Here is a 26,865-nt window from a genome sequence, read left to right as displayed (position 1 = left end):
GATCCTTGGCTGCATGTTTTTCTCTGAAAGAGCTTTAAAAATGCCCCCCCAACCCTTTCTCTCATTCCAGGTCTGTGTAGACAGGTCTGACGTAATTCTGATACCTTTGCCTTGGTATGTGAGAAATTTCTTTGTCATGGCCGCTTTCAATACTGTATCCTTGGATCTGATATTTGTGAATTTCACTATGACGTGACATGGCGTAGGTTGTCGTGGTTGAGCTTGGGAGGGGTCCTCTCTGCCTCTTGGACACGAATGTTTTTTTCCCTCGCTAGATTAGGGAAGTTTTCAGCTACAATTTGTTCAAATATCTCTTCTAGTCCTCTGTTTTTCTCCACCCCCTCGGGGATGCCGATAATTCTGATGTTGGATCGTTTCATTGAGTCAGTAATCTCCCGTAACCTACATTTGTGGGCGTGGATTTTTTTAAGTCCAGCTTGTATTTTCGTTTTTTCTTCTACTAACCCATCCTCCAATTCGCTAATACGTTCCTCTGCCTCAGTGACCCTGGCCATCAGAGCCTCTAGTTTTGGCTGCATTTGGCTCATAGAATTTTTAATTTCTGCCAGATTCGCTCTCATTTCTGCCCTTAGAGATTCTATATTCTCATTAACATTTTCGTTAATACTTTTTCAAGCTCACTCATCATCTTGACCATTGTTACTCTGAATTCCATTTCTGATAATTTGGTTATATCCATATCCATTAGTTCTGTGGCAGAGGCCACAGACTCATTTTCTTTTCTTTGCTGGGGGGGACTTCTCCTTCTAGGCATTCTGATGAGGAGAGGTTGAGGGGTTGTCCAGAGCCCAAATTATTGACCGGGACCCAGGCCGTGCACCCTTGTTTTATAGGGATCTTAGGGATGTGGGCTTCTTCTTTAAAGATTTTATTTATTTATGTGGCATAGAGACAACCAGCGAGAGATGGAACACAAGCAGGTGAGTGGAAGAGAAAGAAGCAGGCTCCCAGCGGAAGAGCCCGATGAGGGACTCCTTTCCGGAACGCTGGGATCATGCCCTGAGCCGAAGACAGACGCTTAATGACTGCGCCACCCAGGCGCCCCGGGATGTGGGCTTCTTGATTTTTCAGCCTGCCTTCTGGGGGAGGGGCCTGCTGCGCCGATACTCAGGCAACCCTGTTTGGGTAGAGTCTCCGTGTCCCCTGCAAGCGGGGATGGGGATGGGCATGCTGTGAGCCGGTATTTCCAGGCTTTTGTTCTCTGGCAGCTTTCCCTGGCGGCTTGCTGTGCCTCTTCTGAGAGTTAGAGCAGCAGTGGCCAAATCTCAGCCTCTGTCTCAGAACAGAGGGATCGTGGACCGTTCTCCACTGATGTTCTGGCCACTTTAACTCTGTTACTGTTGGTGCTGCTCAACCCTGCAGCGTCCCAGGATGTGCGCCTCACACCCGGCGTTCCAGCCCTCACTTCCAGGGCCGGCATGTCTCTGTCCTTTGTGTTTCTTACTTTATATTGGAAACTGGGGATGTACTGTATGGTGACTAACATAATATAATAAAAAATCATTTAAAAAAATAAAATAAATAAAATAAAAAATAAAAAAATTAAATTAAATTAAAAAATTTAAAAAAAATAAATGAAATCATTTGTGAAATGAGAAAGGATATAGATATACAGATATATAGATATATAGATAGAGTTATAGATGTACATATATAACCAGTAGACACTATTTTCCTTCCTTGAACGAATTATTTGAATTCTAACTTGTTTTATAATTATCTCAAGCTACAAGAACTTCAGAAAAAAAAGAGCTTCAACTTCTTAAAATGAAAGAAGATGCCAATAAAACTCATAAAAATATAAACAAAATGGAACAATTGAAGCAGGACTTTAAGGCCCAAAATTTATGTATGCAAAGTATGGAAATGGATAACTTACACTTGACTAAGATACTTCATAAAAGCCTTGAAGAAATAAGAATTTTAGCTAAGGAAAGAGATGAGCTAAGGAAGATAAAAGAGTCTCTCAAAATGGAAAGAGACCAATTCAGAGAAACCTTAAGAGAAATGATAGCTAGAGTGAGTTCAGAATCTTCCCTTATCTAGTAACTGTTTATAAGAATTAAGGTTTTTTGGAAAGGGGAATAATTTGGTTTTGTTGCTATTGTGGGGTTTTTGGGGTTTTTTTGTTTTTTGTTTTTGGAGAGAGGGCTTGTGGGTTTTTCTTTTCTTTTTTCTTTTCTTTTTGGAAACTTCCACAAACGGTAAAGGGTAATGGAAAAACTATTAGTATAATTTTTCACACAAATAGAAAATGATACAGTTTTAAAAGAAGCCAAAGTATTTTTCAGAAAATATTTTAATTATTTATTTTTAAGAAAATATTTGTTACATACAGCAGACTATTTCTTTAATGTATTTTTTAAAAGGGTTTTTTTAAACCAGGAAATGGCGTTATCCTCAATAGAAAAAGATTTGAAGGACTAGATTTGTACACGAGTAAGTGCCCATTTCTCTGCCTCCACACGATGGGTTTTAGGCATGCGCTCTTGTCAGTGAAGTGGGAGGGAAGCGGCCAGACACGCAGCAGAAGGAGGTTCAGCCAGTGTGACCGTCTTTGCACATTCAGAATCACATCTTAAAAACTCCGTTGAACCCTCTAGAAAAAAACATAAAATTTAGACAAATAAGAAATTGTATAGAATCTATAAACATCTTTTTTTATTCTCATAATTCGACAAGAGTAGAAGACCGTATCATTTGCCATATCAGAGACATGGACACTTGGGAACCATCCTTATGTGTACCCTAATTAAATTTATGAAGAAATTTAACTAATTCAACAAATATTTATTAAACAGTCATTCTTCTAAGTAGTGAATAAATGGGAGAAAAGGTTTTGTTTTATACTCCTAATCAGAAGTACAAAATGTAACAAGATCTGCATTTTGTGTTCCAAGGTGCTGGGAAGAGTATGAATAGATAGAGTTCAGGTGGTTTTGCTAGTGTATTATTTGGCAGCAATTCAGAGACTAATTCTAATTCAGAGACTTGGAACCCTAAGAATCAGATATAAATCTAATATCTAGTTTTCAACTCTGATGGTTACAGGAATAAATCCCATCTCAAAAAATATGTGGTTCTTCCACGTTTTTTCTCAATGAGTTGAGGCCTCTCACTACAATACTTAGTGGTACCGTTATTCATTTTCTGGCCACTTTTAACTCTTTTTTTGACTTACAAGTTTATAATTCCACTATTGAAGTGATGTGAAAAAATGTAATTGGAAAAGCATGTAGATGTTACATATGAATGTAGTTATAGTTAAAGCTTTGTTTATTTCTTTGTACCAACACAGGACCAGCAGAACCATGAAGAGGTAGTAAAATATGGGAAACAGTCACAATGTAACGAAAAACACCACCTCCCAGAAAGCCTGAGAGAAAAGTGCTCTCGGATCAAAGTAAGTGCCCTGTTAAGATGACAAATGAATGTGGGTACTCCTCCAAAGGCCTAAACGGAATCCAAGGAACGTCTGTGGAATGAGTAGGTAGTGCTCAGTGTTTTTGAAATTTTATAATCTAGTATAGGTGTGCATGTGTGTGCGCATGTACATACATAAACTCACAAAACAGTGGGGGGTTGTGATTTTAAGGCCCCACTGGAAAGGTGGTATTCGAGTAAATACCTGAAAGAGGTAAAGGATTAAGCCATATAGCTGTCTGGGGGAAGAACAGAATGAGAAGAAAAAGTAGCACATACAAAATTCCTGAGGCCGAAGCCTGCCTGGTGAGTCCAGGAGCATCAAGAAGGGCGGGAGCGGGTAAGAAATGAGGTCAGAGAGCTCCTGGGGAAGACGCAGCCGTGGGGCCTTGAGAGGTCTTTGGGTTTTACTCTGCGTGAGATCAAGATCTGTTGGAGGGTTTTGATCATGAGAGGGGCGTGATCCGACTTAAATTTTAGAGGGACGACTCTGATTGTTGTGTTGAAAATGGACGGAGTGGAAGGAGGCCAAGAGGACGGTGGCTCAGCCTAAAGACGTATCAGTGGGAGCAGTGGGAAATATTTGGGTTCTGGATATAAGCTGAAGGAGAATGTCAACAGGATTAACTGCCACTCCTTTCCGAAAGCAAGATCCCTTAAGACTTTTTCTGTGTGTTTTTATGTCACTTAGCACATTCTTATCAGAATATGTATTAAAAGTACAAATGAATGACTACACAGTGCTGTTCCATATCATAATGTGATTCATACTAAGACCAAAGGCAAACATGAGCCAGCATTCAGTCTTGAACTATATAGTACGTACTAGATTGAATTCACTCAAATTTATCTTCGCTTTTTGTTGATGGTCATTTAAATCATGAATGCTCAAAAAACTAAAAGAAAATGTATCAAAATGATAACAATGGTTGTTTCTGGTTTTCTTTGTTATATTTAATTTTTTTAAATTTTCACAGTAATTAAATATTATTTCTATAATCCAAAATCAACAATAAGAGTTTCCTTTTTTTCTTTTTCACACAAAGGTCTTAATTTGTTTCTGTAATACGGAAAATGTTAAAGCATAAGTTTTGTTACAATTCTAGGGCAAGGATCATAAGGGAAGAGAGGAAAAAATGAAACCAGATGATAACCAGACAGGCAGACAAACCATAAGAGATTCTTAATCATAGGAAACAAACAGGGTTGCTGGAGGGGAGTGGAATGGAATGATGGGGTAACTGGGTGACGGACATTGGGGAAGGTATGTGTTGTAATGAGCACTGGGTGTTATATAAGACTGATGAATCCAGACCTGTACTCCTGAAACAAATAATACATTATATGTTAATTAATTGAATTTCATTAAAATAAATTTACTTAAATTTTAAAATTCAAAAAAAAACAATTCTAGGGCTAGAACTAGTTGTTAAATTAAGATGAATTGTTAAACTGAATGATTTCTAATTTTCCTTAGGAGCTTCTGAAGAGATATTCAGAGATGTATAATCATTACGAGTGCTTAAATAAACTATCCCTTCACTTAGAGAAAGAAGTTGAAACCCAAAAAGAGCTTTCAGATAGAGTAAAAGCAAACCTTTCACTTCCATATCCACAAATCAAACAAATTCAAAAACTTCTCGCTGCAAACCAAAGATGTTCAATGGAATTCCACAGAGTCGTGAGGAAACTTCAGGTACCACCTTTTTTAGTAATATCTTTGTAAATATTGCTATAAATTTTAGTTTTAACATCAGTGTATTTAAGTCCTACTTTGGGAGTTGGCATATTTGCTCTTTAGTATATTTACCGCTGAATTAAAGATTATGTGCATCTCAGAATAGTACGTGCAAGCTCCACCATGCCTCTACGGCCTGTTCATTCAACAAAACTTGAGCTCTCCTTGTGAGCCTACATACCATCGTGGTGCTAGAGACACACAGGAATAACATCTCAGCTATCTCCTAGTCTAGCGCATGAGGCAAACATAGCAGCAGCTAGGAAGTGTGGCGATAGAGGCACGCGCAGGTTGTATGACACACCAGGTAGAGTTGCAGTAGAAGCTAGACTTGAGCAGTAATGCGTAGAGTTCATTTTGCAGATGATGGGGAGCCACTGGGCGGTGATTTCTAACTGGGAGCAGTAGCATGATCAGATGACCATTTTAGCTACTTCACCATAGAAAAGCAATGAGTTTGTGGCAGAGACAAGAGGCAAGAGGCAGTTATAGTGGTCCAGATGAGATATTGTAGGTGACCATACCACTAGAAAAGGGTTCGTAGGCATGGGGAGGATAAAAGAAATTAAATATTCAGCAGCTTAAAATAGTAGGTTCATGTGATTGATAGTGGAGGTAAGGCAGGAGATGCTTAGATCGAGTGCCAGGATTGAGCGTAGCCAGGTTTGTGGATAGTGGTATCATTAACTGACAAAGAAAGAGGAGCAAAGCAGGTGAGGCAGGAGAAGTGATCAGGTGTTTAGTTTGAGATGTTTTGAGGTAGAAATACCCATGGTGGAGCATTCAAGAAGAGAAACAAGTAGGCACGTAGTTATGAGTCTAAGATTTGTCAGGAGACAAGTCAGGACTAAAGATAAAGGTTTGGAATTCATCAGCACATAGATGCTAGATAATACATGTGTGAGTAAGGTCACCCAGAAAGCGTAATAGAAAAATAAGAGCCTTAGGATAAGAAGAGAACTCTGGAAAAAATAAATTTTCAAGAGGCAGTAGCAGAAAAGAGAGCAACACATGGGTTTGAGGTTTGAAATTGTCTGGAAGTTATTCTCCCAAGATACTGAGAGGAGAAAGTTGGGGCTAGAGAGAGGCTCTTTCCTTCTTCCTCACTTACGAGGGGATAGAGATAAACAAGAGATGCCATCCCACCTCTTTGTCTTGAGGGTTTAAAACTTCCTGTGAATGTGATAAAGGTTCACTTCCCAATTTGTTTAATGCTTTTCTACAAGTATGTGTTAAGCCTGTGAGAAAGACAAAGGAAGAACAACATGAATGCATCAATAAATTTGAAGTGGCTTTTATTGATGAAGTGGAAAAGCAAAATGAACTGCTAATTAAAATACAGCACCTTCAACAAGATTATGATGTGCCATCCAGAGAATTAACGGACCTCAAATTGAGCCAGAATATGGATCTACCTATTGAGGTATAATTTATTTTAAGTGGTTTAATTAGATTTTAGGCCTTTTTATCATATAGATAAGGTACCTTCTCATGTGCTTAGAGCCATTTTCATTTTCCGGAAATTAAAAATAGGCTGCAGGGTGACAGCTGGCCAGATGTGAAGAGTGCCACAAAATGGACTAGCCAGCCGCCTTTCAGGACTCCACAGACACAGAAAAATAGATTCAGTACCAACAAGTGGGAATCCATAGAACCCCAGGATGAGTTTCCGAATGCTTTCTAAAATGTCCTAGATCTGTGGCTGGGAGTCAGGAACGATTTTATTACAACAACTCCTCGTGGAGTGTCTTGCTCTCACCCAGCAGTGTGAGGCTGGCATCCAGTTCCCAACATGCATGAAAGGCCTGGGTGCACAGAAAAGCTATGTGCAGAAGCACTGCCTATGTTGTGATTAGTGGTCACAGATAGTTTTAGTTTTGATGGTTCTTAATTCTAACAGGCAGAATTTGTAGACATTCCTTACATAGCTTATACTGCCAGACTTGTATTATTCAAATCACTAGAACAGAGTTTTAAATTAGAATTATATTTCTAATACAACTAAAATAATTAGAATTATGTTTATTTCAAAATACTCAAAATATTAAGAATGAGAGTTCAGTAAGGTTTTTTTCCCCTTTTCATGATATTTATATGATATTTAGATAAAAAAGATAAAAACTCTCTTAATCAGGCAATTCAATACTTATTTTTCAAACAGGAAATTCTCAAAGATCTTTCAGAAAATGACTTCCACTGCATAAAGACTGAATTTCAGCAAGTGCTAAGTAATAGGAAAGAAATAACCCAGTTTTTGGAAGAATGGTTGAATACTCATTTTGATATAGAAAAGCTTAAAAATGGCATCCAGAAAGAAAATGATAAGATTTGTCAAGTGAATAACTTCTATAATAAGAAAATAATTGTAAGTAGTGATTTTTTGTGTGTGCTACCTCATTCTTTTTGTCGTTTGCTCTAATTTTTCTACCTTTTTCTTAAAAAAGACTTAGAGCAACTTAATCTTAGGTATGCTTCTTTAATTTATTTGTATATACTTTATTTTTTTGTTTGAAAAAACTGGGTAAAACATGTTCTTCCTTTAACATGTTATGTATGCTTCCTTAAGATAATTAAAAATATCCACTTACACTTATAAAGAAGATAAAATCTTGGGGTGTAATAATCAATTTCCTCTTAGGGAATCTTGAATCTTCTTTCCTTTCTCACTTCTCCCTGCTTCTGTAGGAACTGAGGCTTTCCCCCAAGTAGCCTCAGACAGAGTGAGACATGAGCCTGTTTCAGGGCTACAGGCAGCAGCTGTGGCCGTGCCGTAGACAAGCCTGTCCAGCAACTTCTCTGAGATGTACTTTTCATCTTGGTGGTATTACTGTCTTATGCACTGATCTTCAACTCTGACGTTCAGAGATGTGTATAGCGTTGTTCCCAAAGTGACTGGCTCTAGTATACAGATTCACAAGAACCCACATTGCTTAAGACTAGCTTGTTAATTTGTTTTACTTTCCACTGATCAGAATATTCATTCTGCTCTCTGAAGTAATCCCTGTCTCATATACCTGGTAAAATATACAGTAGTCAAAGTTGCCTGTTGTACGTACACTTGCAGCAAAGAGAGCTAGATTAATATTAGAGCTTCCAAAACTGGTTTTGTATTTTATATGTTTGGGTAGGTCTTTTTTGACACTTTAATTTCATCTGAAAACTATATTTAAATCACACTGAAATAGAGATAATATTTTCAAAATATGTTTTCCCGTGGATATTCCCATTTGTTGAACACCTCAAGCTAGCAAAATAGTAAATGAGCTGCTTCCAAAAAAAGTCCATGATTAATAGAGGAAAAACGTAAAAACCAATATTTAATAATATAATCCCCATAAAATTCAGTGTTTTTCTTGTAATATTGAGGGCCTACTTGTGAGTAGAAAGTAGGGATTCCTACCACGTGGATGAGCATAGATATGTAGCTTCTTCCAGCACCTTGAAAATAGGAATTGATAACTTTGTATGGTATGAGGTCAGTAGCCCAGAACCAAGGAGAGTCCAGGATGCCAGCAAGAACACAACTAATTTAGCATCCAAGTCCCATAGAAGTGCCTTAAAGATACAGATAAAACCAATAAGGCATTAATGATGAGAGCAAAAAGTACATCCCATAGAATTAGGAAGTAAAAAGATAATATGAGTAATTTCAGAGTTAGCCTTCAGTGTAAAGGAGGGATGTGAATGACTGTTATTCCCTGCACAGAAATACACAATCTTCAGATTACCACAAGTCAATGAATTCTTTTCCCTATAAACACTGATTTTTGAAATGAAACAGGAAAATAGATTGCTGTTAGGTTTACTGGATATGCTCTGCCATTACATGTCATTAATGTTTGTATATGACATTATAAATGTCATAACATACGTAATGACTTTAACCTGCACAGTTCTGCAAATTTCTGCTTCATATGTTAACACTGATCTAAAAAAGTGAGATTTATTGGGGCGCCTGGGTGGCACAGTTGTTAAGCGTCTGCCTTTGGCACAGGGCGTGATCCCAGCGTTCTGGGATTGAGCCCCACATCAGGCTCCTCCGCTAGGACCCTGCTTCTTCCTCTCCCACTCCCCCTGCTTGTGTTCCCTCTCTGCTGGCTCTCCCTGTCAAATAAATAATAAATAAAATCTTTAAAAAATAAAATAAATAAATAAAAAAGTGAGATTTATCATCTTGTGGATCAATACAAATCCTCTCCAGTCCTTATTCTTCTTTTATTCTCATCATCAACATCCAGCATCTTGTGAAATTTCAGGAACTGAGGCAAACCACAAAGAATTCAAATTCTTTTAAAGTACTGTTCTAGAATGTTCTAAATAATGAATTTCAGCATATGCCTTATCTTAGATTTCCAGTAGTTTTCATAGTATTTTTTATCTGTAATTCACTTTAGAGTTATAATGGTGTTTTACTATTCAATAGGCTATAATGAATGAATCTACAGAATTTGAAGAAAGAAATGCTACCATAGCCAGAAAATGGGAACGTGACCTGAAATCAGTGAGAGAGAAAAATGAACAACTATTTAAAAACTACCAAACTTTGAAGATCTCCCTGACGCCTGATATCGTTGTTCATTCTGCTACAGAAGACATTAAGAATCTCCATGTTACATCAAGAGCCACACAACTAACGACAGAGGTATGTGATTTCTTATAAGATGTTTTTCAATTTGCAAATTGATCAGTTAAAAATGCATTTTTATAACATTTCAGAGCAAAATTATAGTATCAAATGTATTAGGGAACATGGACCATGTTTGTGTGATGGGCTTCTTTTTTAAATTTAGTTCTGTCGTGGCTATCACTCAAATAACTACAGAACTGTATCTATTATATGAGATCTTCCCTTTAAATTCTAAAACAGAAGTAACTCATAGCTTAATTCGGTTAAGAGATACATGTACTGCTTAAAGTGCCATTACTGTACATTATAAATTTCTTCAATCTTGTAACTTTTTATTGAACTATAATCTGTGTCTATTTATAGAACTAGCTTAGTGGGAAAGGGCAATTGATCTTTTCTCTAGTTATCATCAAAGTCTTTAATATTGGTTAATGTTATATCAAAATTAAAATGGAAGAGGCTAAAAATATAACAGATGTCTTTATGCAGATAAACCTGTAGCCAAGAATCAATACATTATTTGAATGATTCAGTTAATTTAATAACTAGCCTTACTTGGGAATCTGTGAAGCAAACATGCTATTTTATTTTGTTAGCTCACAAAATAACTTAGTAAAGAACCCAAGAGTAAATCATAATTTATCATTTTTACCAAAATAAATACTTAAAACATCAACCACCAGTTTAATAATCAATTACCAGTGGAAACTAGAAGGTCACTAGTACAGTTTATTGATTTGCTAATCCCTACAGACCTCAATAGCTGGTGGAGACAAAAATAGCAGAAATATTGAACCCATCAACCAAAGCAATAAAGAAGCAGAAGGATATTCCATCTTCAGAAATCCCAGAAAACACCCTATCAGGTAATTATTATATGCCATTGCTTTGGTAATTATGACAAATTAGAGTAGCATAGAACAGTTTGGTAATGATACAGAAAGAGACAAATAGAGCAGTAGACCAGAGTAGAGAGTTCAGCAGTACATTCAAGGAGGTAAATATTCAGTGTTTGATAATGGTAACAGCCTACTCGGTGGGGAAAAGATGATTTACTTAATGTTTGATTCCAGACAACCAGCTAGCCACCTGGGAAAAAATAAATCTGGGTTTCTACCTCACTCACTTAAACAAAGATAAATTCAGGATGGGCCAAGAAGAAACAGACATTTTCTAGGAAAACCTGTATATGTGTGTGTAGGTGAATAATCTTATAAATACAGATAAATTCAGGTATTTAAATTCAGGTATTTTTTTACTTGCAAAAGACTGGAAATTGATGTTCATTAGCAGTTGATAGGTTAACTAATTTATAGTACCTCTAAGATACAGGACATACATATCCATGAAAACAAAAAGGTAGAGAGATCTCTGTGTGTTGGTAATGGAAAGATCTGGAAAATATATTGCCAAGTTAAAAAAAACAAAACTGTATATTCAGTATGTTCTAGTGACTGACTGTTTTTATAACTGTCTATTCACAAATGCTCAGATAGGCATAGAAAATTTCTGGAAGGATATACTTGAAAGAGTTTAGTAGTGGTTGCTGCGGGGTCAGCTGGGGCTCTGAGACAGGGAAACTTACCCTTCATTATATGCCTTCAAATTTTCTCACAAAGCTAGATGTTTTAATTTAAAAACTAGGTAATAAAAATAAAGAGTAAGATACGTTATATGCATTACTTAAAGAGTTTAGTTAACAAGTGTATTTCTTTTAAGTGGTGTTAATTTAAACTGTTAATTTAAACAATTAATTAATCTAAACAGGCACCATACTAACTAGTTAATAAAATAACACTAAACCTTATAAAATTTGGGTCTTTTTTAATACAAAAATCATCAGCTTCTAAATAAAGAAAATAATACATGGGTAGATTGAGTGACATTTGGTGTCTCTTCTATCCTTTGTTAAAGCAGTCTGAAACATTAATACCTATGTATGATCACCTTTGTCTTATATACTGTGATTCTGCCTGCATGGCACACCTCATATATGTGTGCTTTTTCAAACAGGAAATTCAGAAGCTGGAAACTTCACTGCGTGAAGCCAAAGAAAGTGCTACACACAAGGAAAGCAAGATTATAAAGATGCAGAAAGAACTTGAGATGACTAATAACGTACTAGCAAAAGCTCAAGTTAATGATTCAAATAAATGCCTTGAAAAAGCAAAAGAAATGACCCAAGTACTTCAGGTAACTTAACGAACTCATTTTATAATAAAAGGATTTTTTTTTCTTTTACTGTTGAATTTGGCGGGTAATTTGGAACTCCGATCTTGAACTTCCTGTTACTTATGTAACGTCTGAAGTTCAGTACGCAAGCTTAAAAAAGCAAGTGGAAATTTAGAAATGAAATGCAAGAGTGTATTTTCATGTAAAATAATGATTATTTTCTATATTCCTAGAAAAATTATTTTTTAAAAGGTATATAAATATTCTTTATAGTTTAAAATGTATATTTTCATTTTTCAGGGAAAAAGCTCATCTAAATATTTACTCTTTATTAGATAAGTACATTTTTAAATTCTTTTTTTTTTTTAATCCTATTATTGAGCCCCACCTGGTAGCCTCTGGGCTGAATCTGACCTATTTACTTTAGGGAGAATAGTAATTTGTCTTTGACCTTGAATGCCATTACACAAATCATACCTTCATTCATCACATCCTTACCACAGCTCTTTGTTTGAACTCTAGCCCTTCTCACACTTCTTTTGCTTGAGTCTGACCCTAATAGGCCCTTAAGTTTGCTATCTCTTCATTTCCGTTAAAATTTCTGATGGTAAAAAGTATGATGGGAAAAAATGAAGCTAGACAAGTGGGTACTGGGTGAAAGTGGGGGCGTGAGGGAAGCAGATATGATCTTATAAAGAGGAGCTGAGGAGAGTCACACCACTAAGATGACTTGAGGGGTTGGGTGAGCTGTGTGGTAAGGGAAGGGTCTTCCAGGCAAAGGAAATCACAAAAAGTGTAGGTATGTTTAAGAAACAAGAAAGCCAGTGTCTCCTGAGCAGAGTGAGCAAGGAGGTAGAGGTGGGAAATAAGGTGAGAAGTAGCAGACAGTCAAATGATAAAGGGTCTCAAAGTCTATTATAAGAACTTTGGCTTATTTTGAGTGAGATGGGAAGTCATCAGAGGATTTTGGCAAAAGGATATAATGCTCTGTGAAAGACAGTTAAGAAAATAAAAAGACAAGAAAATCTTTGCAAAACACATATCTGATAAAGGAATGTTGTCCCAAATATATCTTAAAACTCAATGATAAAAAAAAAAAAAGCCAATTAAAAATAGTCAACAGGTCTGAGCCGACACCCCACCTAAGAATATATACATGTGACAAATAAGCATATGAAAAGATTCTCAGCATGTATGTCCTTGGAGAATTACAAAATACCACTACACACTTACGGTAACTCAAAATGCCATGATGGCCAAAATCCCAATCACCACACTAAATGCTGGTGAGGAGGTGGAGCAATAGGAGTTCATTGCCGGTAGGACTGCAAATGGGCAGCCAGTTTGAAAGAGTTTGGCAGTTTCTTACAAAACTGCCCACACTCCAGACAGTCACATGCTCAGGGAGTCCATGATATCAGCATCTGACTCAGAAGGTAGGGCATTGAACTTGTGCTGTGACTAAGCAAGCAGTGGGCTCCTCCAGGAATGGGCTTACCTTACCTACCCAGCCATCCATTTCCTCAAGCTGAGCATCTATCATTTTTTGGAGGTTTTGCATCTTTTTAGTCTTCGCTAGCCATGGTGTGCACATAAACATTTCCATGGGAGTTGGGTTGGGAAAGCCTGGAGGAATAAAGAGAGCTCTCTAGGTCCCTATTTAGATGGGTTTTATTTTTTGTGCAATATCTAATTCTCCAATGTATAGCTGTGGTACAGTGATAAAAAGAAACTAGTGATTTATTCAGCAATAATAAGAAATAAGCTATCGAACCATAAAGACATGGAAGAACCTTAAATGCACACTGTTAATTGAAAAAAGCCCATCTGAAAAGTGATTCCAACTATATGACATTCTGGAAAAGGCAAAACCAGGGAGACAGTAAAAAGATCAATGGTTGCCAATGGTCCAGAAGGTGTGAGGGAGGGAAGGATAAATAGGTGGAACATGGGATTTTTAAGACAGTGAATCTATTCTGTATGATATAGTAATGATGAACATGTCATTGTACATTTGTCAAAACCCGTAGAATGTACAATGCAAACAATAGGCCCTAATGCAGCCTGAAATGTATCGATATTGGCCCATCATTTGTAACAAATACAGCACACCAAAACATGATGTTAATAATAGGGGAAATGGGGGCGCCTGGGTGGCACAGCGGTTAAGAGCCTGCCTTCGGCTCAGGGCGTGATCCCAGCGTTATGGGATCGAGCCCCACATCAGGCTCCTCCGCTATGAGCCTGCTTCTTCCTCTCCCACTCCCCCTGCTTGTGTTCCCTCTCCCGCTGGCTGTCTCTATCTCTGTCAAATAAATAAATAAAATCTTTAAAAATAATAATAATAATAATAATAATAGGGGAAATGGGCAGGTTGGGGAGGGAGGTGGAGCACAACCAGGGTATATCAGAAATCTGTACTCTGCTCAATTTTTTTATGAACCTAAAGTTGCTCTAAAAAATAGAAGTCTTGGGGCGCGTGGGTGGCTCAGTCGTTAAGCGTCTGCCTTCAGCTCAGGGCGTGATCCCATGGTCCTGGGATCGAACTCCTCTGCTGGAAGCCTGCTTCTTCCTCTCCCTCTCCCCCTGCCTGTGTTCCCTCTCTTGATGGCTGTCTCTCTCTGTCAAATAAATAAATGAAATCTTTTAAAAAAATAAAAATAAAATAAAAATAAAAAATAGAAGTCTATTTATAAAAGAAGGTTTAAATATATGTAAGTATGTATTTACATTTGATTTTTTTTTTCTCTGAGTAGAAAGTAGATACATTTACAGCACTGGATTGAACCATCTTTGAGTACAACTATCCCAACAACACTTTATAATACTCTGTACCTTGAATTGAGTTCTAGTTTGATATTTATATTCCCATTTTGACATCTTTTTGGTTTTTTCCTGATTTACATTTGTCTACCCATTGTTTTCAACCTTTCTGTTTCATTTTGGTTAAGTATATCATTTTTAATTGGAAAAAATTTTTGTTTTAAGAAATGAAGGTCATGTGTTCCTAATTACATATTATCTTCCAGTAGTTTCCTGTATACTTCACATCAGATATCTACTTGTTCATTTTAGGGTTAAATTTTGTGCCTTTTCTGCTTTCCATATATTTGGAGTTTGCTGTTTTAAAATGTTCCTACCAAATCAAGGTAGTTAACAGCTCTTTTAAACTGCTCTGAAATTATTTTATTTTTCTTTTCTCTAAAAAATTTAGGACAAAGTTGCTTTAGGAGCTAAGCCCTATAAAGAAGAAATGAAGACCTCAAAACGAAGCTAGTGAAAATAGACCTAGAGAAGATGAAAAATGCCAAAGAGTTTGAAAAAGAGTATGTCTTTGCCTTAACTGAACATGACTTTAATAGCTTAAATTTCCCTTCTAAATTTTTTGCATTGGTTAACTTATTAAAATATATGGAAATACTTTTACTGCTTTTTAAAGTAAATACAAACATCCACAGATTTTAAACTTGTTAAATTCTCATTACATCTGCAAAGTTTTTAAAAATAAGCATAGTTCTGGTCAATAACTAATGCACAATGTCTTTTGATGCATCTTGCTGTCTTACATAAACAGCTTAAAAAGGCCCTTTTTATGCTTGAAAATGAATGGTAAGAACCTGTATATATGTGCATCTGTGTGTGTTTAGCAGTTCAACTATGATTTCTGTTGGGCCTCTTCATTTAATTTCTTCTTCTTGTGTTTTTGTATAAAATTGTATTTCCTTTTAAATTATGGTATCTTGTACCCAAAAGCATAACCTCTTTTTATTTATTTACATATACTACTGTATATAATGGCATGTCTAAAGTTCTTTATGATATAGTGTAATGAAAGAACATTTTACAGAGTCAGAGACAGTGAATTAGAAATATAATATTGCCACTTATTATTAAATCACCTCACATATAGGCTGTTTAATCTCTCTGGTCTTTGTATTCGTAAACAGTAAGGATAGTTTTGTATTAGATGTTTTCTTAAGATTCCTCCTGACTCCTAATGCTTTTTGTTCTTCCTATGAATATTTAACAATGATACCTAATTTGCCCAAAAAGTAGCACTTGGAAGCTTCATGCATTCTAACCAGCCTTCCATTGATAAGACTATTTGTTTTTGTGACACTTATACCTATCAAGTTCTTCATTACAAACAAAGCAATTTTAGGGGCGTCTGAGTGATGCAGTCGGTTAAGCGTCTAACTCTTGGTTTTGACTCAGGTCATGATCTCAGGGTTCTGAGATCGAGTTCCACGTTGTCTCAGCACGGAGTCTGTTTGAGTTTCTCTCTCCCTCTCCCTCTGGCTCTCCCCCTGCACTCTGTGTGTGTGTCTCTCTCTCTCTCTCAAATAAATAAATCTTTTTTTTTAGAAAGGCAATTTTAAGTATAGAATAGAATCAGCAGATACTCTCAGAGTCACTAAAGGCAGAAAGTTTCATGATTTATCACGGCTGATTAACACTTAAGCCAGCAATTCCTAAAATATCACTTTCTACTATGGAACAGTGAGCAGAATTTGACCTTTGTAACATTAAACTAGAACTGCAGCCAGGGTTTGTTCCCTGACAATGTAGAAATAGGTAGTTCTTTTTACTTTTATGCTCTGGTAATTATATCCAATTAATAGCTATTGGGCTTCCAGAAATTTAAAAAGAATTTTAAAAATTACTCCTGCAACCAAACAGAATACTTCCAATTTGATGGTGTTATAGCTATAAAATACTTTAAACCAAGAGGGTTATCTACTGCCACTTACGGGTTTTATGTCAATGTGATATATCTCATTAGAAAATTCTTGATAACAGTTCTGTTTATTCTTCCATTAGAAATTAGTTGCAAAGCTTTTCCATGTTTCTGTTGCAGTTCTTATTAGAATCACTTCTACAAAAGCCACTGTAGAATATCAGAAAGAAGTTACAAGGGTATTGAGAGAAAATCTTAGAAGAAATCAACAAGCCCAAGATACCTCAAGTAAGTAGAAAATGCTGATACTTCCAGATCCTTTCCATTTTATTTCGCAATACACTTAGACACTTGGAAGACCATTATATATGTGACAGTCAAGAATAAACCTGTTAACCACTAATTTAGAAAAAACTATTTTTGAAATGAATTTGTTGGGATCATATTTATCTGGTGACATCCCCTTAGTTTCCTGTAATCTCAACTATTTATCCGTTATAGAGTCTTAAAAGATAAGAATTTTACCTTATAAAAGAGTGACGTAACTTCAAGGTAGAAGTACCCTTCCTGATAAAAATACAAACACGTTGTAATAGATTTTAACCACATGCACAGTAAAAATACAATCAGCACACCATAGAAATAAGGAAATAATATCCTACATGTTCTTAGTACTGAAAATAGAGTTGATGCTTACTTGCAAAGTCTTTCAAATTTATCTTAGATACAATTTTCAAATCTAATGATCAAATTTCCTCATGTGCATTCCTCAACCTGTACCTTTTTCCGTATTACTGTCTCTTGTGTTTCATTTGAAAAGAGAGGATGCTGAGCAGTACTTGGGACAGCTCTGTGTAGTAAACAAGCAGTGAACTAAGTCAGGGCAGGTCCCCCTCACTTCATGGCTATATGAAATCATGGGGATAATACCTGACCTCCCAGCCTATATATATATATACATATTGTAAGGATCAAACTGAAAGTTGTGTGTGAAAGCACACTGAAAATTCTAAGTGTCAAGCCAACAAAAGATAATACTTGTGTGTATTACTATCCACTCATTAAAAAAAAAAAAGAGATAGTGTTAAAGATGTTGTCTGGTACACGTTTGGCCTGAACTTCTCTAGGTTCTATTGCAGAAGTGCACCCCTACCTGGAAAACTTCAAGGGATAAAACTATAAACAAACATGCTGGACACTGCGTATCCCCCGCACACACCGTACCTTTTGTGATCATCAGTTACACAATGGAGTGTTCCACTTTATATGCGCCTCACGTTCCTATGCAATTTTACGAAACAGCTCCTTACCGTATTTTCACACACGTAGTATAGAACACTTAATAATAGATGCTTTAGTGTCATTCTGAGTTCTGTTTGGTTAACAAGGATGTGTTGAGAACTTACAGTGCACCGAATGCCCGGTGGTGGACCGCACACACACCTTCTGTGCTGTAAGAAGTCCTCCGGTGTGTCCACTGATGCAGAGGAGAGAGCAGTGAAGAACGGCTCTAACCGGGGGGATTGCTGCTGCTGCCGTCCTAGTGGAAGATTCCAGCGAGCAGTGTCGTGCTAGTGCGAGTGGTGGCTGGAGAGAAGCGGGAGGACTCTAGAGACAAGGAGAAGCGTTGATCAAATAGTCTTGGGAAGGGAGGCAGAAGGAGGAAGGAAGGATGGCGTCTAGGGACATGGTGATTGAGATGTTCTGGTTTTTGCAGTGACTCGTGGCTCTTCGTAATGTTTGTTTTGAACTTTGGAGATAATTAAAAGGATCACCTATTTGTGTATTTGCCTCACTCACAGTTGTATCAGAATGTACAGACTCTCAGCCTTCAAATAAACCCTTAACTTGCGGAGGTGGTAGTGGCATCGTACAAAGCACAAAAGCTCTTATTTTGAAAAGTGAATATATACGGCTAGAAAAAGAAATCTTTAAAGCAGCAAAATGAACAGCTAATAAAGCAAAAGAATGAACTATTAAGGTAAGATCTGCTTACGTGATATAAAAATTATGCTTCTGGCTATTACATGTGGGGAGCTTGGTCTATACACCTCCATACGCGTTTTTTGCAGTTGGCAACCCTTCATGCATACGGGGAAAGTAATTTTTAGAATATATGTAATAAATGTTTTTTAAAAGGAATAAGACTGTAGTACCCCCATTCCAGATGTTTGCTAACTATCAATTGACCTATTTTTAACCTAGCCAAGAAACAGGAAGTAAACAAAGACTGTTGAGAGGCAGCGTAAATAGACCACGAATCTGCATGCCCAAGTCAAAGGAGAATGCCTTAAGTCCAGTATTGTAGCCTCTTGGCTTTTACTTTATAAACAGTTCTAACAAATCCAATATTTGGCTTCTATCAAAGATTAGAATCTTGTGCCAAGCACTTTACTAATGTTACGATAGAAGGAAAATAGGCATTAAACAAATAATTATACAAACAACTAATTTTTTGCAATGAGTGCTATTAAACAGCAACAACAAAAAAACACATATAGGACCTTATCTAGGTCTGGGAAGGGGTGATGGTGAAGAAACTGATAGAAGAGTAGCTGCGGAAAAGGGTAAGAGGTAGGCCACATGAAAGGAGAGACAGGTAAGCCTTCTAGACAGAAGGCAACATGTACACAGGCTTTCGGTCAGGAAGAATAACCCGTTGGTGGAACTGAGAGGCATACAGTGTGGCCAGTGCATAGAGAACGAATGTACTGTGTGAATAAATCAGGAATTGTGCTGACTTAGTCTTTTTTTTTTTTTTTTTTTTTCTCCTATATTCAAGCAATAATCATCATCTTTCCAATGAGGTCAAAACATGGAAGGAGAGAATCCTTAAAAAAGAGACTCACAGAGAAGTTAGTTCTGAGAATTCTCCACAGTCTCCTAAAGTGACTAGAACAGCTTCCAAAAAGAGGCCACATACGCCTTCTCAATGCAAGGAACGGAATTTACAAGATCCTGTGCCAAGGGAATCACCGAAGTCTTGGTTTTTTGACAGCCAATCAAAGTCTCTACCTCATCCAGTTCGCTATTTTGATAACTTGGGTTTAGGCCTTTGCCCAGGTACGTGAGTCTACTGGTTCTTTGGAAATTGGGGGATAACTGTCAGAACTTATCTTTAATTTGTGGCCCCAAAGGGCAAGGTTAGACAAGGTATAATTGAGCAAGCTACAGTGCACAGACTTCTGTTGTGAGAAAGTTTCTCCAAAGCACAGCACTAAAGTGCATCATTTTTTACCCCAAGTTAAGTCTTTATTCTGCCTCTTAAACCTTCGACTTTTCCCAAGATAAATAAGCAACTCTCTTAAAAACATGAAGACACTACCCTATAAACAAAACTTTTACTGAAGAACCCTTTCTTATCAATGCAATGGGCCGGTATTTCTAATAGCATTATATTCATTTTACACAGGCCAGATCATAGACTTGTTTCATTTACTTACTAATTCATGCAATCAGCAAAAAAAATTTGGTTTCCGACTATGTGTCAGAGATGAGACCCTGATGGTACATTGATAAGCAAAACCAGACATGGTCCCTACCCTATCGGATCTTACAGTCTACTAGGAGATACACACAGTAATCAAGTAGTCAAAAAATAGAAACAGGTAAAATTCTAGAGTGTAAAAGGCTGTGAGGCATATAATAGGTTTTTGGTTTTTGTTTTTTTATTGTTTTTTTAATAATAGAACCATAAGAGACTATGGACTCTGGGAAACAAACTGAGGGCTTCAGAGGGGAGGGGGGTGGGGGATTGGGCTAGGCCAGTGATGGGTAGTAAGGAGGGCACGTATTGCATGGTGCACTGGGTGCTATACGCAAATAATGAATCGTGGAACTTTACATCAAAAACTAAGGATGTACTATATGGTGACTAACATAACATAATAAAAAATTATTATAATAGGCTTTTGTTTCAGGAATGTTAAGGAAGTCTTCCTTGAAGAAGGAAGCTGAGATATAAGAGGTTAACGGTTAATGTGAGTTAGCTTCACAAAGAGGGGAGAGGGGAGTATTTCAGGCAGATAGAATAGTGACAGCCCCAAGGTAGAAGGGACTGTAACCAGGGGAAGGGTTGAAAGAAAGCTGGCCAGAGCACAGTGAACACAAGCTGCTGGGGATGGAGGCAGTGAAGCCAAAGAGAAGAAGAGCCAGGTGTGTGGGAATTTGTAGATAGTATAAAGGAATTTTTACTTTATCCTGAAAGCATGTAGAGGAAACCTTTGAAAGATTTTAAACATGATGGAGCGGATCGTGATGAGTTACAAGTTTTGAACACACCACCTTCACGATACGTAACCAACGAATAATAGGAGCAAGAGTTGATGACAGTTGTCCAAGCGAGAGGTGATAGTAACGAGGATGCGAGCAGATACAGGAGAGGTGGAGAGAAGGGGACAGACAGAGGAGATCTGGGAGTCAAGTCAGTAGTGCGCGGTGCCTGACTGGTCGGAGGGAGGCAGTGTCAGAGGTCCCCCAGCGCTGCCCGGTGCTGGACACAGGGGTGTGGAGTGTTGGCGGAGAGGCTCTGTAATACTGCCTTTCTTGCCGCTCTTCTCACCACACAGCACTGATCTCGTGTCCGTGGGACAGCGCATCGGCATGTCAGAAAGGCCCTTGCACAGTCGTAAACATCTAAAGCCACAAAACTGTACACTGAGAGAGGCAGCTGCCAGATCGTTTGTGGCCCCAAGCGAAGGTAGCCAGGGTTGTGAGAGCTCCACTGTGTGACGTTAGAAGAAATCCGTCCATCCTCATCAACTACACATCAAAATTAGATCAAGCCAGCAGTCTGGAAGTGCTGGGGATATAGGAAGGCACCAAACAATTTGAAAAAATTTCCGAACTGTTCACTTTATGGAATAGTATTTAACAAACATTTAGAGAACTTCCATTATCTAGCACTTACATGGAACCTTTGCTGTATATACATACACACTATTTTAGAGGTGTCTTTTGAAAAACTGAGAAACTTTTTTAAAGATTGTATTTATTTATTAGAGAGAGAGCACGAGCAGGGTTAGGGGCAGAGGGAGAGGGAGAAGCAGACTTGCTGCTGAGCAGGGAGCCCCATGTGGGACTCAGTCCCAAGACCCTGAGATCATGACCTGAGCTGAAGGCAGACGCTTAACCAACTGAGCCACCCAGGAGCCCCGAAAAACTGAGAAACTTTTAATCACCTTTTGATTTTATCTGATAGTGCCAGAGGCACATGCATGATATGAATTAATTCAACCGCAAATAGAAATGCCTACGTCTTTTTATCAATCTATGGATCAGTCTGGTACTATCTTTAAGTGAAATAAATAAAAGACTATGCTGGAAGAATATATGAATTAAATACTGACCGATTCAGGGGCGGCTGGGTGTCTCAGTCAGTTGACATCTGCCTTCAGCTCAGGTCATGATCCGAGGATCCTGGGATCCAGGCCGCATCATGGTCCCTGCTGAGTGGGGAGTCTGCTTCTCCCTTTCCCTCTGCCTGCTGCTCCCCCTGCTTGTGTGCTCTCTCTCTGTCAAATAAATAAAATCTTTAGAAATAAAAAAAAAACTGACTAATTCAGAATTAAAGGACATAGTCCCAGCCAGAATTAGTAAAATACCATTCGAATTTTTTTTTTTTAAAGATTTTATTTATTTATTCGACAGAGATAGAGACAGCCAGCGAGGGAGGGAACACAAGCAGGGGGAGTGGGAGAGGAAGAAGCAGGCTCACAGCGGAGGAGCCTGATGTGGGGCTTGATCCCATAACGCCGGGATCACGCCCTGAGCCGAAGGCAGACGCTTAACCGCTGTGCCCCCCAGGCACCCCTCGAAAAGAATTTTAATGTTAGTTTTTAATTTGAATTATAAAAGATTAACTTAAATTTTCTCAACAACTTGAGATAATTGCAAAGACCAGGAAGTCAGATTTACTTTAATGAATATAATCATTTGAAAATGAATATTGTTTATAAACATAAATGCAGTGAAGTGCTTTTTAAAGCCCCAGAGTGTTCTAAGAATGACTAAATATTCTCCAAAATATATACTATTTGTTTAGCACAGCATTTTTTTCCTAGAATTAGGGCAAAGGAAAATTAGACTCAATCAGTGTTTGATTCACTTTGAATCCCAAACTGATGAATTTCAAGTGACACTTTATTATAAAACCTTCTTGGTTTTATATACAAAATGGCTTTTCTAACAGTTGATGCTATGAGGAAATGGGGAATAAACTTCTCCACCTCTGATAAACTGAAATACACCTTTTTAATGACCAAACATGAGGAGGTTAATGACCATAGTATTGTCATTTTTCGTTCTTCATATGTCTGCTGTCTTAACATCGTTTCCATTTCCGGTTGTATTCAAATTTTGTGGTTTTTTTTTTTTTAAATAAGATTACTTTGGGTTGTTTTGCTTTTTGTTTCTTCTCAGAAGAGCAAACTGCTGGAGCGGAGAGTGTGGATCCCCAGCCCGCTCCTTGGCACGCCTCCTCTGGGAAAGACGTGCCCAAGTGCAGGACACAGTAGACTCCTGTCCTGTCTCTTTTCCGGGGGCCCAGCATTCCCTGTTTGGACATGACTGTGTTTATTACTTTATGTGCCTGTCCCTGGCAATGTTGTCACACTCCAACTTAATTTCAGTTCAGTTTTCATTTTGCCACTAGAATTGGAAGATGAAGGAACAGATCAGTGCACTCCAGCAATTTAGAATGGTGATAGCAATATCTTCTTGATGTGGTAATACTTTCGAAGTTGAGTTGTTTTATTTATTTATATATTTTGTAAAGAATAAAGTTGTTGAAGGCCTTTTCCAGTCTCTCCGTGTATACATGAAATGTATTCATTTTATTAATGTAATGTTATCCACATATGACTTAGCTAATTCCAAGACATAATGCATACATTAAAGCGTCATTTAATTAACAAAATTATAAACTCCTTTTTAAGTACCTTGAACATTCAATAAATGTTTAATTAGTGGTTCTGAAGCACAACTCTATGTAATAGTAATTAATGGTTTCTTGGTGGGGTGCTCAGTGTATATTTGGCTCTACTTGTTTGTTGACTTTCAGAATTTTGCTATGAGAATATATACACGCTTTCTGGATTTAAGTTGCTAAGTTTAGCAAAGTGCTATGACCTCTTTGTTTTCTAGGCTCATCTTTCTTTTGCTATAATAAATACAAAAATTCTCTCTCTTCTCTGTTACCCACCAGCCCCCTAGACAGCACTCTAAATGGTTGGTTTGGTATCAGACTTGTACTCTACTGCATTTTACTCCCAGCTGGAAGAACCCCATGAATCATTTATTCTACCCCTTTATTTCAAACATGAGGAAACAGCACCAGAGTTTCTCTCAAAGTAGAAAAGTCTTCTAAACCCAGAGTCCCCACAGATACACAAGGCATCTATGGATGGGCTTCGTGCAGTCTGTAAAACTTCTGAAATTTTATGTTAATTTGATAACTTTGTCATTTTTCTAGGATACTTGGATCCATACTTTTATCATATTCTTAAAGGGATCTTTGGGTCATGTTTCGTGTGTGTGTGTGTGTGTGTGTGTGTCTTCTGATTTTTTGCTGAGTTTTATGCATTTGAAAAAGCTGCCACCTCTTCTAGTCTACGGACTGCTTCATACGGGGGAAGACTTCCACCTGTCAGCCTGGTTAGAGATTCTGGGGCTCTCTGAAACCTTTTTAGGGGGAGGTGACCTCTGGGCTGTAGGTCTAATTTGCCAATTAGAGAAGTTTACCAGATTCTTTTCTAGGGGCTGGATCTCTTGCTCCCTCTGGTGTCTTTCTGCAGTACAGCATATTCTTGCAGTAAGAAGCCACACTGCTCTCCTTTGTTCTCACTGGCCCCCAGGCATCCAAAGTATATCAGCTCCCCATTAGCACTCCAGGTAGGCAAGACAAATATCAGTCTTGGACAGCCCTCCAAAAAGTTGGAATACCAAGCACATACTCCACTCTTCTCCCTCTCTCCCAACTGTGCTGAACCACTCCGGCCTCCATCTCGGCCAACTATTGCTATTTCTATCAGCACTCCATGTCAGGCAAGACAGAAATCAGTCCTTTGGGCTGCCATAGAAAAAGCCAGAACTTTGGGCTAGTTTTCCACTCTTCTCTCTCCCCCTAATCCCCTGAGGAAACCAGGAGCCAGAGGCTGAGCTGTGATGGCTTGGGCAAGGGTGGGGTGGGTGGAGCCCCAGGTAAAGGGAAATGACTCTTCTTGTCCATTACAATGCAGCTGTCCTCAGCTCTCCCCTTACCTAGGGTACTGCGACTTCTTAACTGACTAAAGCTCTCATAAAGCTATTTGGGTCTGTATATTATTTTAAACTGGTGTCTCTGTGGAAGGAAGAAAGGTAGGGCTTTCTAGTCTTCCATGTTGTCGACATCTCCCTCAGAATGTTGCTTGGGGCGCCTGGGTGGCACAGCGGTTAAGCGTCTGCCTTAGGCTCAGGGCGTGATCCCGGCGTTATGGGATCGAGCCCCACATCAGGCTCCTCTGCTATGAGCCTGCTTTTTCCTCTCCCACTTCCCCTGCTTGTGTTCCCTCTCTCGCTGGCTGTCTCTATCTCTGTCAAATAAATAAATAAAAAATCTTTAAAAAGAAAGAATGTTGCTTAACTCGTATGATCTGGATTTCAGTATCATGATAAATGGCTGTGAAGGGACCATGGTGAAAGTCAACAATGAAACATGCAAAAATGTTAAAAAGCAGTAATATGGTCAGACAATTCTAAAATGGTCTGAAAAGTAAAGTCAAGACCAAAGAAGAAAAGTAGATTATTGTTCACAGGAAACATTTTCTGGAGAGCCTGGCAAAATTACATCCAGGAAACCTATTGAGAGCCTACCGTTCATACTCAGCAAATATTTAATGGCTGTTTACCGTGTGCCAATCACTGATCTAAGCACCAAAAATTACCACCTTTGTGAAATCCATGTTTAGTTGGAAAACAAACATCTCGCAATATGTGCTGACTGCAATATAAGAGTAAAAAAGATATGGTCCCTCGCCTTGAAGAAATTTAGTCCATAGAAAATATAAATGGGTAAGCAAATTTTTGCAACACCATGTCACTTTGTCACAGAGTCAGCATTGTTGTTGGAAATCGAGACAAAGGGAAGCTGAAGAAACTTGCATGAAGAAAGAAGTGTTAGACTTGGCCTTGATTAGAAAATTCTCATATCCACAAAAAGTTTATTCTAAAATCCTCAAAAGTTAAAAGCATTGTTACTAAAGCAAGGAGCACAGCTAGGTGTGATTAGAGATCATTAGACTCTTTTAGAAGCTACTGGGGGCAATGAGGGACAGTTTTACCAAAGACTTTATGTGCCCCACTGTACCCTCTCCCCCTGCTCGTGCTCTCTCTCAAATAAATAAAGTCTTTACAAAAAAAAGAATCCCAGAGCAGTTAGTCTAAGACTGTGGCATAGAGGCTGCCTTCAAGGAATCAGGTTCCTTTCCTTACCCTGCTCTGTCCTTGATGGGTGCCTCTGACTTCATACCAAGTCACACAATGGTTGCCATGCCCCCTAGCAGATCCACATTCCAGGCAAAAAGAAGGGAAAGCCTTTCAGAGTGGCCTTGCCTTTCTATCCAAAATGAAATCCTCCTTAACTTGCATTTCATTGGCCAGCTCTAGCAGCAAAGGAGGCTAGGAATGTGACAGTTTTGTTTTCTGGCCTTTATAAAATAAAAGGCAGGGGAAATTGAGGTGGGTGGATGTTGAGTGAACCAACGTAGATAGCACATGCACAAAACAAGCTACACAAGCACTCTGCTCAAGTATGCACCTGCTGCGGTGTGACTTACTAAGCCTAGCACACATGACCTCGTCCTTTTCGATCTCACTGTCTCTGCTCTCTTCAGCCAGACTTCATTTGTTGCTCTTACCCAACACGGTCCCTTTCAAGCATCTGCGCTGTGAAGCTCAGAGTGCTACCTGGACCCTGCCCCTCAGTGTACTCTGGATGCCTTCACTCTGCCACTAAATATGGACAAGTGTTAGGAGAGACAGAGTGTGACAAAGCAACCATAAGTATACCTTAAACACAAGAGAATTCTTATTTCTGTCCCTCAAAACAATCTTAGTGAAGGGCCTGGAAGGCCCTATCTTAATGACTATCTTAAATGACCTAGGGTCCTTCTATTTTATTGCCCTGCTCTCTTCCATATGATATTTCTGACTCATTAAATTTTTAATATC

General features: G+C 38.2%; 1 protein-coding gene across 1 annotated transcript in view; it reads left to right on the top strand.

The window, feature by feature from the left end:
* The window catches only part of LOC103661707 (centromere-associated protein E-like), a 74,947-nt gene extending 51,542 nt beyond the window's left edge, over positions 1-23,405 (top strand). The window contains 16 exon segments of the mRNA XM_040626203.1: positions 1,151-1,157; positions 1,763-2,040; positions 3,320-3,424; positions 4,922-5,140; positions 6,409-6,418; positions 6,421-6,605; positions 7,344-7,547; positions 9,606-9,824; positions 11,823-12,002; positions 15,196-15,232; positions 15,235-15,307; positions 16,850-16,947; positions 18,462-18,588; positions 18,590-18,640; positions 19,442-19,722; positions 23,080-23,405. Coding sequence (XP_040482137.1) covers positions 1,151-1,157; positions 1,763-2,040; positions 3,320-3,424; positions 4,922-5,140; positions 6,409-6,418; positions 6,421-6,605; positions 7,344-7,547; positions 9,606-9,824; positions 11,823-12,002; positions 15,196-15,232; positions 15,235-15,307; positions 16,850-16,947; positions 18,462-18,588; positions 18,590-18,640; positions 19,442-19,722; positions 23,080-23,174 — 2,169 coding nt within the window. The 3' untranslated portion in view covers positions 23,175-23,405.
* Positions 23,406-26,865: the final 3,460 nt, after the last annotated feature.

Source organism: Ursus maritimus, unplaced genomic scaffold (genome assembly GCF_017311325.1).
Source record: "Ursus maritimus isolate PB19 unplaced genomic scaffold, ASM1731132v1 scaffold_11, whole genome shotgun sequence".
NCBI classification, from domain to species: Eukaryota; Metazoa; Chordata; class Mammalia; order Carnivora; family Ursidae; genus Ursus; species Ursus maritimus.
The sequence above is the reverse complement of the archived record's forward strand: the minus strand, read 5'-3'. Positions and strand labels throughout refer to the sequence as shown.